Below are 16,316 nucleotides of genomic sequence, written 5' to 3'. Positions count from 1 at the left end.
TGTGAAAGAGCAAGAGCATTCGAGTTATGAACTGATTTTAACTGAAGAAATGTACTTTGCAAAAGAATAAATAAATAATTAATGAGTTAGTGAAATCAAAATTTTCAAAAGATAAAAATAATCAATCTTATCGAGTTGAAAAGATATATAAAAAAGAATTCTATTTTTCTAATTCGATGCATTAATCTATTCGATTGCTGAAAGCCAATTAAATAATTTGTCTCATTTAAAATTAGGTATTATTAATGAATCTAACCGAGTTAATCGTCGGACTTCTTGGAAATGTTGATTGAGTTGAATTTTTGTATATACCCCAGTTTGGTTCAAGGATTGCTAACATGTGTTTGGTTCTAATTCGTCAATCACGTTAACAAATTCACCTTGTATTTGTAATGTTTTTTATAAATAATAATAGTATTATTTTATAAGTATATTTGTAAATATTTAATTATTTATCCAATTAATGAAAAACATGTTATTGATTTGGTCTTTGTAAGGCTTAGTAATTGTTATACATGATGGGGGTATTGTGGTAATTGCAATGCAATTCACAAAATTAATCTATCATTTTAAAATCATACGAAACATTAAATATTTTGTCACAATAAATATCTCAATTATCCTCAATTTTCTTTTTCTTATCACTTTGTATACATTCACTTGTCTCATGAACAAGCAATATCTAATACCAATAATGTGGTTCCCTGCATTTATTAATTGGAAATATCTAAAATATATATAGTTAGTTAGGTAGATTTTTTGTGAGACGGTCTCACGAAATTTTACTTGCGAGACAGATCAACCCTATCGATATTCACCATAAAAAGTAATACTCTTAGCATAAAATGTTATAATTTTTTATGGATGACCCAAATAAAAGATCTCCGTGACACCGTCTCACACAAGTTTTTGCCTAATTAATTTTACACCTGTACACGAGAATCATATTCTTGTGTTCCTTGGTACAATATATGACAAAAACATCTTTCTCAAGCTTTTAATTTTTTTCACCGGAAATGAATCATTGCAAGTGCAATAATTATTAAAATTCGAGGGGGAGAAAAAGAATCAACATCACGATTTGGTGTAAACCGAGATTAAGGTAAGAACTTCCCACATAATGAGAAAAAAATTAAATATAATCTCTGAGATCTTGACAGATAAGTTGGTTTTCGTATATTATATCATTTGGCTATTTACATTGTTTGTATAATTTCCATTGAGTAATATAATTTTGATTTAAGGATTTTAAAAAAATTTCAATTATTTAATTGTTTTCATCAATGAGTAGGGAGGGAAGGTAGACGACAAGAAACTGAACTACTCAATGAAATTAGGAGGAATAAACTCAATTATGGAGAATTATGTATTAAACTTTAATTTTCTTTTGTTGGCTAAAGATAGAGTAGGTCTCTTGTGAGACGGTCTCACGAATATTTATCTGTGAGACAGGTCAACCATACCGATATTCACAATAAAAAATAATAATCTTAGCATAAAGAGTAATACTTTTCCGTAAATGACCCAAATAAAACACTCGTCTCACAAAATATGACATGTGAGACCGTCTCACACAAGTTTTTACCTTAAATATAATCATCCTCTTGCTACAGTTGGATCCACCCAATTTGTTTGATTGGATCTAACAAGCACAATTCACCTAATATTATCCCAACTACTAAAACTTCGCTTAAAAAAAAAATTATGACCGAAGCAAAGATGCAACAACTTATCTGTCTTGCACGCTAGAGACAATCATTAGTTCTTTTGTCCCCATCAAACAACAGCCCTTTTCTTCATTTTCAAGGGAGATCAAAATTTCCAAACAAACTCATCATATTCATGCATTATTTTTCTAGCAACTGATCAAGAAACTTCATCTTCAAATCTTCCCTCCCCTTTCTCTCATTGTAGACGTTGTGGGGATCGACCAAGACTTCTTGGAATTGGTTGATCAGTATTTCATTGAAAATTATCGAGAAGGGACTCGAAAACAAGAAAAACACAAGGAAAGAAAACATGAGAGGTAAACCACAACACCCCATTAATCTGAAGATCGTTTTGATTTGCTTTTTATTCCTTTTCTTTCTCTTCTTGATCATAAGAACGGGTTTCTCCCACTCTAAGCAGATTACAACACTTGATTCCTCAATCCTACAGACGAATTCGTCTGATGTTCATGAAGAACAATTGCCAACAGATTGTCCAACTCTTCCTTTGCTGCCAACTTGCAATAAAATCACATCTTCTTTAGCACACTCACTAGTTCACTATGCAACCTTAAACATCACTCCACAACAAACCTTCAGTGAAATATCCGTATCCCTAAAAGTACTCGAAAAAAAGTCACCATGCAACTTCTTAGTATTTGGTCTAGGCCATGACAGCCTAATGTGGACATCACTGAACCATGGAGGCCGCACAGTTTTTCTTGAAGAAGACAAATCATGGATTGAGCAAATCCAAAGGAAAATCCCATCCTTAGAATCATACCATGTCGTGTATGACACAAAGGTGACACAAGCCGAAGAGCTCATGGAAATTGGCATGAAAGAAGAGTGTAAAGAAGTGAGTGATCCAAGATTCTCAAAATGTCAACTTGCTTTAAAAGGCTTACCAAATGAAGTGTATGATATTGACTGGGATCTGATCATGGTGGACGCGCCAACCGGATACTACGATGGAGCACCAGGGAGGATGACTGCAATTTACACTGCTGGATTGATGGCAAGAAATAGGGAAAATGGTGAGACTGATGTGTTTGTGCATGATGTGAACAGGGAGGTCGAGGATAAATTCTCATTGACATTCTTATGTGAAGGATATTTGAGAGAACAAGAAGGGAGGTTAAGGCATTTCACATTACCAAGCCACAGGACACGTTTAGGCAGATCTTTTTGTCCATAAAAAACTCGTTCAACCCGCTAAATTCTATGCTGCAAAGATATTTCAGCCACTCATTCATTTATGCATGTTGTCACCTGGGGAATTCAAGAGGGAGGTTTTTTTTAGTTGTATTTGCTGTTTACTTGTCTGTCAGTACTTGATTAAATGCATCATATTTGATATTCTCTGCATCCCTATCATATTTTCGACAAAAACATGATATAAATTCTTGCACAGATATGAACTAGGCAAACGCTAAAATGTGATACATACCTTGTTCCAGTTCGCATTCGCAATATTAGGGCAATGGAAATGAGATTGCGATGCCAATAGGCAATAGGGCGATGTAAATTTGATACGCCATCTCGCTTACGAAGGCTCCCACCCGTGTCCAGGCACAACCCTCACCATGCATTTCCCAGAAATACGACAAGAATTTTAATTCCAAAATAGACGGTTATAGTTGGAGAGATATTACATCAGACCAAGCATAACTTCTAGGAGCAATTCATGCATCAAAAGCTTCTGAAATTTGAGGAAAAAACTGGAAACAAAGTGGTCTATAAGCTGTCCAATTCATCGTATAAAGATATTTGATAACGTATTTGATCCAACTTAAATTAACTTGAATAAAAGATAACCAAAGACTTTAGTTCTAAGAAAAGCAGATGTTAGCTGCTATACGTCAAGGCTCGCAATATGGTAAATTTCCTTAATTGTTGACAGCAAATAATTACGAATATGATAAATGTCATCCTACTTCTACTTTTTCGGGCATATGCTGCATCAAAGCCATGCAGTGAACCGCAGGTAATTTGAAATAAAAGTAACATACTAATCGCCTGTAATAAATCATCATATAGCAATCGGGTAAAGACAATTTTCCACTTGAAGTTGATCTATTATTTTACTTTCCCCGAAACCCATCAGTTTCTTCAAGAAATGGGTAGTCGTTATAGCCTAAAACAGGTTCGGGTGCATAAAACGTCTCCCTTTCATATTTGTTCAGAGGAGCATCAAGCTCAAATCTCTTTGGTAAATCTGGATTAGCCAAGAAATGGCGACCATATGCAACAAGATCAGTACGATTTTCAGCCACAGCTATGTTGCCGTCTTCCCCATCATACCCACCAGCAACAATGAAAGTGCCTTTAAATGATTTTCTCATTGGGATAAGACTCTCTGGACATTCAGCTTTTACCCCAGCAGATATCATCCTTGGTTCAATCATGTGGCAGGACAGAATCCCATATTTGTTTAAGGCATCAGCCAAATAAAGGCCAAGGGCTTCAGGGTTTGAGTCTCCACATTCAATATAAGTCGCAAAGGGAGAAAGCCTAATTCCAACTCAGTCAGCTCCTATTTCATCACTCACAGCTTCAACTATTTCAAGACCGAACCGACAACGGTTTTCCACAGAACCACCATATTGATCAGTTCGGTCATTCGCTTGATCTTTGAAAAATTGTTCTATCAGATAACCATGTGCACCATGGATCTCAACCCCATCAAAACCTGATGTTAAAGGTAATACGTTTGTCAAAGAGCGAACAAATATTTTCCTAAAAGGTAGAGAAAATCTGATCAATTTTGAAGCAAATCCAATAGCATTATATAAATTATATGTCAAACAAAAGAATCGCACCAGCTTCTATAGCATTTCTTGCAGCAATCCTGAAATCATTAACAATTTTAGGAATTTCATCTGTCCTTAGTCGGTGTGGAGGGGAAAATGGACACACATCCACACCATTAGCTCGAATTTGCGTGTTTAATTCCCTAAGCACCTAGGCGATAATTGACCGACTCCACCTATCATTTTTTAGAAAACCGATGATTACAAATTAAATATATTATTTTTTATGTGATGTAAAATACTAACCACGTAAAAAAAATAAAAATATGTGCAACTGTTTTATAATAATTTGGATACCACGGTTTTATAGCATCAAATAAATTTGTTAAAGATAATATTTTCTGGATGGAAATAAAATTTGGAAAAGAAAAGTTTTGACATAGTGGTGACTTGCAGGACATCATCATTCACGAATCCCCTTTTAAACCGCAGCCGACAGCGAATTAACCCACGTACAAAGCTTGATTGTTATTATATTTCGGTAACAAACGTAGCAGAAGAAACAAGAAGCAGACTAAAGGAATAATGAAAGAAAAGTTTAGTAGATTCAGAACTCCGATCTCTCCGCAACTGTCGTTCCATTTCGTTTCGTTCTCGCTTCTATTGATTCCAGGTCTTTACTATTATTTTTTTATCATCACAAACTCGAAATTTCGATTGTGTAGTCTTTTATACTAGTTGTTTTAATGAGAAAGATCGGAACTTTTTTAACCGGGACCAAGATTTTGTGTTCTGTTCTTAATTAGTTGCTAAAAATTATCTGGAAAGAACTCGATAACAGTGATTTCAAGACTAGATCTGAACTTCCTGATGTGGGTTCTGCGTTTTATGAATCTATCTGTAACCACCGTGAATTTGTTGTGTTGGAGCAGATCACTACAGGGAGTATTTTAGAACCCGTTGAAAGGCTAAATGTTCGATCTTTCTTGATCTTGTTTAACGAGATATTTATGCTGTTTGATGTTTTTTTGGGAGGTCATGACCTGCGTGTGTGTAAATACTGGAATAAGATCGGTATTAACCTTCTATCATCCTTGTTATTTTTTTCATAAAGTAATTGGAAGCTGAAAAGTAGTTGTAAACTTTAAGCTTTTGTTGGGTTGTTGAATAGCCAGCCAATTCAACTGATTGTTCGATTTCCTATGAGTCCAATTGACGTCGTAAGGAAGCAAGATTTCCTAACCAAGCTCATCCCAGTTTTCGTTCTTGACGAACTTGAGTTGAATTCCGCAGAATTTTAGATTTCCCAAGTTCTAACTTCTAAGCGAGTCAAACTGCTAGCTGTTCTGTTCAAGATTATTGAAGCTGGGGTCATTTATACCGATTAAAGGGTTATAAGCTTACTTTGGGCTTATTACTAGGCTGAAGATGTTGTTAATGTTGATTACATTTTAAATGGTACTGAGTTCAAATTGGCTTCATTGGATCAGACCCTCATCTGTTGCATGTTCTTCTTCCGCAAAAACTACACACAATGATATGAATATCCGTTTCACAGATTTGCAATGTCCCAAGTCTTCAATACTTTATTGTGTCGAACGTCGATACTATGGATGAGACTTGAGACGTATACTAAAAAACACACACACACACACACAAGAACACACTAAAGTTACAGCATTTTCATAACCGAATGTGGGATATTCGGCATCAAAATCTTTGCTGTAAACTTATTTCCTGACAATTCATCTTGAGTAGCAAGCTGACACTTTTTCCAGAGTGATTCATTTAATTCTGAATGTGAGTATAGAATTTTAAGGGAATTCTTGAAAGTATGCACCAATAGTTAAAGCGAATTGGAGTATTCATTACTCCCTTTCTTACTTGTTAAAGGTTTGGGACCTCTATGTTTTTGAAACTCTTGTTAAAACACTTTATCGTTGTGATGTTTATATGCAGGATTAGCAGACATCTCATCATCATCATCAAGTTCTACAAATGAAAAGGGAATCGAAAATGACAAGTCGTCCAGAAGTTCTGCCAAATTAATAATCCTGATCTTATGCCTCGGACTCATTGCTGCTGTTGCATTTTCTGTTTTCTTGTACAAGCTGTGGCAGAAGAAGAAGAGAGAAGAACAACATGCCCGCCTTCTCAAGCTTTTTGAACAAGACGACGATCTTGAGGTCGAACTTGGTATCCGGGATTGAGATTGGGTGTTGACTAAGTTTCATGTATATTGTTGAAACCGGAAAAGGGAGGTTTTTACATTGTGGCCTCTTTTTAAGGTTAATATGTTAAACATCGTCAGAAGAAGCTAAGTAGTAGGTTTTCAGTTCGCCATTTATTTAGTGATTTGTTGATTGGATCTTGTTCGTAAATACATTATATGTATTTGAACTTGTCACGAAAAGTTGAAAAATGTTTCAACAATTTGGTAATTCTTTATTAGGCTTTTTTTCTCTTTTTTTTTCTTGTCTTTGAAAGATTTGGTATTTGGTCCTAGTTCGTATAATTTTTATTAGGCTTTTTGTTGTTTGTTACATTCGCAATTTCTCCATGTCTCAAAATTTTGTGTGATTTTTATTTTTTCCAGACACAATACTGTCCCAAAAATTTATGTGATTTCATTGAATTTAGTTCTTTGTTTAACTTTGGTTAGTTATTAACAATTCGAATTTTTTTGACTATAATCTCGAATTCGAATCTTCTAAATCGAAAAATGTTTATAATTTCAAGAACAGGGAAGCTGGGCCGGGGGGGTGGTGGGGGGGGGGGGGGGGGGGGGGTGGTGGAATAGTAATTCTTAACAAAAATAAAAAAAAAAATTAAAAAGCTAAGCAAATAGCGAAAGATTCCGTTTGAGATAAATTTAAAAGTCACATGAGGAGAATTGAATTAAGGCTGAATACAATAAATAGGGGTGGTCTTCACATTTGGACCACATTTCAACATCTTGAGCACTTTCCTTTTCTATAATTTTAATTTTCAAAATCAATTCTCTCCCAAAAAATAATTTTTTTTTTGAAGTATCGATTATTACACGTATTTCAATAACATTACGCAATAATTTTTTTTGAAAGGTTACGCGATACTTTAGTAACTATCTTTAAATTCGAAGTTACAAAATTGAGCTGTGAGACTATATCAAATTAATGATTTTTCACGAAACTTGGAGAGACTCCGTCAAAATTATGTATTTTTACTTTTTATGGAAGAGAGATTGATAGATAAAAGAAAGCTCGACTCGCTAATTTTCTTGGAACTAATTTTAGAAAAAGAAATTGACTTTGAATCGAATTCATTACAAAGAATGCAACGTGACACGGTCACGCAACTCAATTAAAATGTTCTAATTATGAAAAAAATATTGAAAAATCATTTCCACGTCCCATAGTCTTTATTACAAACTTTATTTCCTTCTTCTTCTTCTTCTTTTCCCATTTTTTTCCATCCTATTTCCAAAAATTTAACATGACTTCATTATCATATTCGGGGGAGTGCTCACTGCTCTCAGTCCCCCGTCGATCGAAAACCGATTAGATCTTGTCGGCTTCGGGTTAGACCGATTTATTTTGAATAAAAATCATGATGAAACTAGAGAATTCTCATAAATAAATAACTGGAAATTAAATTTAATTTCCAAGTGTATAAAAATTATTAAAAAGGTTTTAATACGTACATGATTCAAATCAAATTTTCAAAGGAAGTCAATTGCAAAGTCCTCGAGCACTTTCCTTTTCTATAATCTTAATTTTCAAAGCTTAACCGTTGAATCGAAACATTCTTAATCTTCTAATTACATATATAAGATAATAAAAAAATAATAAATTTTTTATAGTAATTAATCTTTTTGCTGCGTCTCATGCAGAATAGTCTACTTTGAAATATTTTTGTTACATATAAATTAAGAACAAAAGTGTTTATTTTTTTTCAAAAAAAAAAAAAAGCATACCCAAGTTATCGGTTATCGATCGGTTACTAATTAAATATATAATAAGGAACAAGAGATATTATAAGAGAGCAACGTTGCTATTAATTATGGAGAATATATAATTAATCTTATATATTTTGTCACCTCGGAGGAAAATCGAGTTTGTGGAAAGAACACTTCCCAATTAGATATAGTGAACTCTAGGTGGACTGCACCAAACCCTAATCTGCCGAAACAGTGATTTAACATATACGTATTAATCAGGCCTTCATACCACCATTAATTAGCCACATAAATCATTTGTTTTCATGATAAAGAAATCTTCTGTGTGTATCACTAATACAAATTTACCATATGTATTGATTATAGAAAGTTAACGACTCATCAGATTAGGAATGTCACGTTGCGAAGATTTCTTCCATTTTTCAAGAGTAGCTTAGTGTTTTTAGTTCACTAGGGTAGAGAGGGGAGCTTTGGAACTAGAAGGCTCATAACTAGCTAGGTTGATTTATGAATTTTCGAGTCAAATTCGAACCACTCAAGGAGAGCATAATATTATGTAGAGAATGCTGGATCATATCGATATTTCATTAATGACAAAACAATATATTTATTTTCAAAAACAAGGAGCTAAAACACTACTAAAGTTGTGCTTTTCGATTCTTCTTAGAAGATAACTCATTAATTATTAAAATGTTATCAATTTTTTCAACCAAATCTCGTTCGATGTAGATTACCATAGAATCTTCGAAAAACTATGCTTTCATCTTGTTACGAAGAGTTGTTTTAACAAGTTTCATTGATGAAAATACTCATTCCGTTGTTGGTGTAGAAACGAGACGAGTTAAAACAAGACGAATCAAGTTGTCAATTAAACAAATATATCATATTCGATAAATAAGTAAACGACGTAAAAAAATGTATAAATTACATGTCAATCAAATCATAGGTTCATGACAATTAATCTTCGACATAATTCAGAAATAGTTGATAAATTCTGAAGTCTTTCATGGCCATGAACATCAAATTTATAGTGATCCAATTGCATTCTCAAGTGATGCAAATCTTGTGAATCGAAATCAAGGTAATAGAAATTTTCAACAAGTCGATAGATATGATCAACATTAACAAGCTTAAAGTTTTCTTTAGATTCCAAAGAACATATAAGTTTAAGAAGTTCAACTGTCTCATCCTTGAATCTATTATTAAGCTCTTCAACTTGAAAAAATTTATTGTAGTTGTAGATACATTAAATCGATTGTAGTGCACTAGTGCTCAACTGTGATTGAATCATTTTTTTTGACAAAAACGGCCTATACCAGATTTTAAAAACTAAAACCAATATTCCAATTAAACAAATTGATTTTTTAAATTAATTCAGCTCGATAACTTATTTGGGTTGAAATCGATATTTTGTTCACTCATAGATTGAATTGATATATGACCTTATCTTAATTCCAAAAAGGATTTTTCAAATTTTTTGCCATTAAGAATCATTGCGGTCAAAAGTCAGTTCACATCATTTTTTAAAACCAACGGTAAAAAAAATAATGATATTTACAAACATCAAATTAAGAATAATATAGACATTAATAGGAAAACAAAAAGCTTGATATATACATCATTCAAGTCATTACTATGATTCACATGAAAAATTTGCGCAATTTCTCAAAATCATTATTTTATTTTTCTCAAAATCATTACTTATATACATACACTAGTTCATACTAAAAAAATTAAAATTCTATAAAAAATTTAGTATTAATAGATATTAAATAAAGATATAATAAAATATGTAGTATCTGAATAATTGTATTATCATATTATTTAAATTTAATATATTTGTGTGTTATTGTAAATATAGTCTAAAAGTATATTTGGAACTTAAAGCTAATTTTAAAAATCAGCTTACGTTAAGTTCTTCAACCTTTTGAGCAAAACGCGAACGAAAGTCAAATTTGATTATAGGTATTTACAGAAGGTCATTTTAAAAATTACTCATAGTTAACAAAAACTCTTCAAATTTGCATCAATAAAATAAAACTAACAAAAAACAAAAATAAAACAAAAAAATATAGAAAAAAAAAATTGTAAAATTTGGGTGGGGCCAGAGCCCACCCTAACCCAAAGGTGGCTCCGTCCCTATTATATATATATATATATATATATATATATATATATATATATATATATATATATATATATATTGATTGTCTTTTTGGTGTTTGAATACAGCTTGCACCTGATGAAGAAGTAAAAGAGAGAAGTATTTTGCAAGGGCACAATGGTCCACATGGGAATTTATAAAGGCCAAAACGATTGCAGTTTTTGGTGAGTTTCTCCACTGCAAAGATTCTGATAATGGCTAGCCCACAACACCACGCATGGTGCATATCTGGAAAACAAGTCATTTTCTTGGCCAGCTCAATCTCTCTCACACACCCACATACATGTTCAACCAATACGCTAAATTAGCTACCGTATACAAAGAAAGAATATGGATAAATATGGCTTTGGGCCTGTGACGAGCCATTAATCAAGAGCCTGAATTTATTTAGTCGGAGGGATTCTTTGAAATTCGTGTTAGCTTAAGCTTTCGGGGAAATAATTCTACTCGCAGGGAAATAGCAATATTTGCCCAAGAGGCCAGGTCTGTTCTGTATGTCATCCAATGACGATTATCTTAAGCGGGGAACATGGATAAAGAAAACTTGTGTTTCTTTTTTTAACTTGGGGTTTCATTTAATTTCTTTCCTCTTCATGCATTAGGGCACAGTTTCAGATGTTTTCTTAGCTATTTTTGCAAATTTAGTGGAATTCTGTGGTCGAGCATAGATCTGAGCTAAAGAGCAAAAAATGAAGAAAAACCAAGCTTTCTTGCATGGAAGATTTCGTTTTCATTTCATGGTTTTTGGTTTCCAAGAACTGCTTAAAATCATGAATATCTGTGTGTTTCTAATTCTTTGTGTTCGTACAAGAAGAAAATCTTGATGGGGTTTCCCCCATTTTTATCACTTCTTTCTTAAAGCTACAATGTTTTCCTACAAAAAGATTATCATTTCTTTTCCTTTGTTTGATTCTATACTATCCCTCGTCAGTTTGTTGTTAAATTAAGCTTTTGATTTGATATACTATTTCGTCTAGTTTTATTTCCTTTGTATTTTTTTATCATGTTATCGAAGTCAAGGGCTTTATTTTCTTTAATAAATCCTCCATTTTCCTGTCATGTTTTTATTTAATTTTTATTTTTTATTTTTGTAATTATGAGATCTATGAGCTTCTTTACCAGAGGGAGGAGGCAAAAGACAGCATTTTTACAATGTTTATTTGCAAATTCAAGAAATGCCTTTTGTATGAGTGCGTGAGTACACATATAAATTAAGTCTTTTTCTAACTATTATCATTTTGATATTCTTCCCAGCGAATTTATTGAAGTTGTATCACTAATTAACAAAACTTTGCCAAGAAAGTAAAACTTACATTAATAATACTTAGGGGTGCGAAATGGGACGAGGAAAGATCGAGATCAAGAGGATTGAAAACAACACCAATCGACAAGTTACGTTCTGTAAGCGAAGAAATGGTCTACTGAAGAAAGCTTATGAACTTTCAGTTCTGTGTGATGTCGAAGTTGCACTAATAGTTTTCTCTAGCCGTGGACGAGTCTACGAGTATGCCAACAATAAGTAAGTCTCACAACTCTCCTTCTTCCTCTTCCTTCTTTCGGCTTCAATAATATTGCGTAATCTTTATAATTATTTCCATGATATGATCTCAAATATATCTGTACAAATTAAATCATTCAGCCTCTTTTGTCTTAATTAAAACTTCAAGAAGCACACAGCTTTAACATCTATACTATATATACATCAAACGAAAGCACGGTTTTTATTCGGCGTGTGTCATCTACCCTAAAGTTTCAATCTTAATTAAATCACGAAAAAAACATACAATTTTTTTAAAGTATAAATTTGGAGCCATAGTCTAAATAATTTTTGTGTAACTTGATTTGAATTTATTAAAAATAATTTTCTTGGAAAAATTTTCCACTTTTAATCTATTTGACTGTGTTACTAACATAAGCAATATATATAATTAATGACATAAATTAATCGAATTCATGAATAACTATTTGGAAATTAGTAATGCATGAGCAAGGGCTCAGTACAGTACAGACACAATTATCTAGAACAGCAGTAGAAACAGGCAGAGTTCTGATTCTCTTTCACATTTTTGTTGTTCAAAACTAACAGTTCATTTTTGTGATTATAGTCCCAATGCTTACCCAATCCAGCACTATAAATCTTCAAATATTTCCTTCAGGTTTCCAAAAAATATATATGTTCTCATTTCTCCAGCACAACCACGAGTACTGTTATCTTACAAAGATAAAGCCCTACAACGTTCATTAGGTTTAGGTTCTTTGTCTTTCCAGTTTCATGTATATATATATATATATATATATATATATATATATATATATATATATATATATATCTTCCCTCCCTTTGACGTTTAAAACATTACACAGAACACAAAATGTATAAGATTTTGTTTTTGTTCCTACCTTTAACAACTATAAGTGCAGCACACAGTTTTTTATTAAAAACTTTTTGAAATTTATATTGTCGCTGAAGGTATTTTGTTTAAAATAATTATAAGAATTGTGTGTATCAGATATGAGTATTATCTGACATATTTCATATATGATAAGAAATTAATCATGAACATAAAGAAAACTATAGAAATGTTGTTCCCCAAAAAGTCACACTCAGAAGTCAGGATTTATCGATTATTTTTTTATATCAATGGTTTATCACCAAATAGGCAGTATTCCATTACGTACAATTATAATTAATAAATACCACATTTCTATAATTTTTCTGCTTTTATCTTTTGTTTAGTTATTCCATTCATCTATCTATACAGATAATGAATGATCGATCGGGGTAAAAATATTTTAATAAATATGTACGCATATTATTCATCTAAATATTTAAAATAGGAGATAAATATTAAAAATGTAAAATAAATACATAACACAGGAAACACAGTCTATTATTCCAAATATGTAGAATTACGCAAACCAGATGGATAAACATGTGCATATATGGTGTCTAATCTGAAATAACATTCATTGGTTAAGATATAATCCCCTTCATGGCCATATTTTGTCGCACACAAAATTTGAATTTTTTTTTTAAAAAAAAGTTTATCTCTTTTCGACCAAATATCTGTCTATGATACAGTAAGAAGGGTAATTAAAAGTAGTGAAATTTGTAATTTTTGTTATGTATATATATTTATATTAGTCTCTTCACGATTTTGATATTTTATACTATCAAATTCAATATTAGTTCACTATCTTTGTTTCATTTGAAATTTTGGTCATTTTACGTCGTAACGTTGATGTGTTGCTGACATGACGATGACCTCATGTCGAAGTGGTGTTCACGTGTGTGGTGACACGTTAGTAGCTACGATTAAAAATATTTAAGACTGTCAAAATTGAAATACATGACTGAAACCCGAGGATAAAAATTATAATAAATTCATATTTGAAATTTAGATATGTTAAAGGAAATGTATGTATTTATGAAATTTACAGTGAACAAAAATGTATCATTAAAGGTTCCATTCCATCAGTAGAAATGGTTAAAATCTTATATTACAACCAATTATTTATGACTAATTGTTTAACCATGAAAGTAAACCTTCAAAATTTTCTTTTATTATTTCTCCATGCAGGAATCATGTACGTGTTATGTTTGAAATTTTGATGTATGTTTATATTATTTATTATATGTGCAATATTAATATTACATGTATGCAGCATTAGGTCAACTATAGAAAGGTACAAAAAGTCAACAGCAGATTCCTCAAATGCATACACCACTCAAGAGATCAATGCTCAAGTAAGTGATCAGTTTGAAATGCATGCACATTCTTCAATATTAGTGTGGTGTGAGCCGATCGATCAAACATTTGTTATATAAACAAGATCGAATTATCACAAAAATATCGAAAAATCCTGAACTTATGTATGACCACCGGGTGCGAATACAACGTGAATTCGAGCAAGGCTACTCGCGCCCCCAAATTAATATGTGTGTCATGCTATAATGTATTGTATGTGTGCGTTTTAATATATATTAAAAGAGTATAGATTTAATTTGTTTGCGTAAATTAACTAGCCACATATATGAAATATTCTGACCGATTTTTCGGTGGTTGTTTCTTATTATTTGAATCCGAATATAGTTTTACCAACAAGAATCGAAGAAGATGCACCTCCAAATACAGATGCTCCAGAACTCCAACAGGTATCGATCACGTCCATGGTAATTACACGCAGCAAATAATATATAAACCAAGAAAAGTGGAATACTAAATGTGTGTTTAATTTGCTTTTATTTTAATTTCTTTTGGTGTCTTTTTTATTTAAGAAAATGGGTTTTTTGGAAAAGATAGACATAGCATGCCAACTTTTTACATATATACTCTTTCGTAGGCATCTTTTGGGCGAGGGTTTGGGGTCGTTGAATGTGAAGGAGTTGAAGCAGCTGGAAACTAGGCTTGAGCGAAGCATCACAAGAATCAGGGCCAAGAAGGTATATATGATAAATAATTACAAGAAATCAATCAATAATCACACTTTTTCTTATAATAATATTTCTTTTATGTTATTGTTTTGCTCCAACAGCATGAAATGATACTGGCAGAAACTGAGATTTTGCACAAGAGGGTAATTTCTTCGGCTCTCGGTTTATAGACTGATTCACTTTATTTGTGTTGTAAAAAGTAGTTACAATCTGTTGGAAGTTTTTGGCTTAGTCCACCTCCATTTTGATTGATGGACTGGTAGGAATCTCCCAAACCCTCTAACCCTGACTGACCAGGTGGTGTTTTTGTTATAAAACAAAACATAGAATGCATGAATCTTTAAATACACAATTAATTTAGCTATATATTCGTAGCCCCGGATTGTTGTTGCTCAATATTATAATTACGATGGAGAAATATATAGATTTTTTTTTTCCTTTTGAATATCTCATGACAAATTTGTGATGACCATCTATTTTGTGGAACCTGTTCTTCCAACAGGAAAATCAGCTGGAGCAGGAAAATGCCTGTCTCAGGGCAAAGGTGACGTTTAACATGCAAACATTAACTATGATGATTTTGTTATGGAATATGCAAATAATCGAAATGATTAAACAACTAGAAGTTTCATAAATATATTCTGAAATATATAAAAGTGCAAAATTTCAGATAGCAGAAAATGAGAGGCTCCAGCAATTTAGCATGATTCCTGCTGGACAAGAGTACAACATCCAGTCTTATTTCACAAGCAATGTGCTACAACTGAATATGATGGAGACCACATCGATCTATCCTGTTCTGGACAAGCCGACTCTTCATCTCGGGTAGTATTAATTCTTTACATGAAATTAAGTCTACGTCATATTTATGCTTACATTCATTTTTCCTCTTCTTGTCTATGCAGGTAGCCGATTTTTCGGCCGTGTTGATTTTTCCGAATAACATACAAGTGTTTCCATTGTAGTGTTTAACGAGCTGCATCGTTTTGGAGGCATGGAACTAATACATTTTAATGTGTTTTTCTTGCATTTTCTTGATGATCAGGACTACTTGTCTGGATATCTATATATGTTTCTATGAATGCATCTCTTTGATTTACTTAGACCCCTTGCAATACATGTGCGTGGAAGGCTATTATGATATATCATACAAATTAAATTATTAATTTCTATTTTATATTTTTTCTCTTTCATTCAAATTAAATTAATTATATGTAATTTAAAAAATATAAGAATTTTTTTATATATATAAATATATGTTCACGCAAACATATGCATTAAAGGTTATCATGATGTATCATCCTGACAAAAATGTATT

At 32.2% G+C, this 16,316-nt stretch overlaps 2 protein-coding genes, 1 long non-coding RNA gene and 1 pseudogene across 5 annotated transcripts; 3 read left to right on the top strand and 1 right to left on the bottom strand.

Moving 5' to 3' along the window:
• Positions 1-1,611: 1,611 nt before the first annotated feature.
• LOC140807027 (glucuronoxylan 4-O-methyltransferase 1-like) lies at positions 1,612-3,133 on the top strand. The gene has a single exon (XM_073163675.1). The coding sequence runs from the start codon at positions 2,020-2,022 to the stop codon at positions 2,905-2,907; it is 888 nt and encodes a 295-aa protein (XP_073019776.1). The 5' UTR covers positions 1,612-2,019; the 3' UTR covers positions 2,908-3,133.
• A 451-nt stretch (positions 3,134-3,584) lies between these two features.
• Positions 3,585-4,673, bottom strand: LOC140807880 (putative 12-oxophytodienoate reductase 11; annotated as a pseudogene).
• Positions 4,674-4,881: 208 nt separating this feature from the next.
• LOC140808030 (uncharacterized) lies at positions 4,882-6,895 on the top strand. Its single transcript, XR_012112793.1, has 2 exons — positions 4,882-5,135; positions 6,422-6,895. It is a non-coding gene; the product is annotated as an uncharacterized lncRNA (long non-coding RNA).
• Positions 6,896-10,902: 4,007 nt separating this feature from the next.
• On the top strand, positions 10,903-16,121 carry LOC140807495 (agamous-like MADS-box protein AGL11). 3 transcript variants are annotated; one of them, XM_073164356.1, is made up of 9 exons: positions 10,903-11,046; positions 11,892-12,082; positions 14,230-14,311; positions 14,658-14,719; positions 14,908-15,007; positions 15,100-15,141; positions 15,501-15,542; positions 15,669-15,823; positions 15,904-16,120. In XM_073164356.1, exons 2-9 carry the CDS (start codon positions 11,901-11,903, stop codon positions 15,905-15,907), a joined length of 669 nt encoding a protein of 222 aa, XP_073020457.1. In that variant the 5' UTR covers positions 10,903-11,046; positions 11,892-11,900; the 3' UTR covers positions 15,908-16,120. The 3 variants fall into 3 exon arrangements, with proteins under 3 accessions (XP_073020457.1, XP_073020455.1, XP_073020456.1); XM_073164354.1 differs by having other exon boundaries at positions 15,669-15,826; positions 15,908-16,120; XM_073164355.1 differs by having other exon boundaries at positions 10,914-11,050; positions 15,669-15,826; positions 15,908-16,121.
• Positions 16,122-16,316: the final 195 nt, after the last annotated feature.

The sequence above is a fragment of the Primulina eburnea genome, chromosome 12 (assembly GCF_022965805.1).
Source record: "Primulina eburnea isolate SZY01 chromosome 12, ASM2296580v1, whole genome shotgun sequence".
In the NCBI taxonomy this organism is placed as follows: Eukaryota; Viridiplantae; Streptophyta; class Magnoliopsida; order Lamiales; family Gesneriaceae; genus Primulina; species Primulina eburnea.
Note: the sequence above shows the minus strand (reverse complement) of the source record. Positions and strands in the feature narration are given on the sequence as shown.

Coding starts and splice junctions, on each gene's coding strand:
- LOC140807027 (XM_073163675.1), top strand. CDS start 2,020: ATGAGAGGTAAACCACAACACCCCATTAATCTGAAGATCGTTTTGATT.
- LOC140807495 (XM_073164355.1), top strand. CDS start 11,901: ATGGGACGAGGAAAGATCGAGATCAAGAGGATTGAAAACAACACCAAT. Junction 15,008..15,099: donor CAAGAATCAGGGCCAAGAAG/GTATATATGATA, acceptor TTGCTCCAACAG/CATGAAATGATACTGGCAGA. Junction 15,827..15,907: donor CCGACTCTTCATCTCGGGTA/GTATTAATTCTT, acceptor CTATGCAGGTAG/CCGATTTTTCGGCCGTGTTG.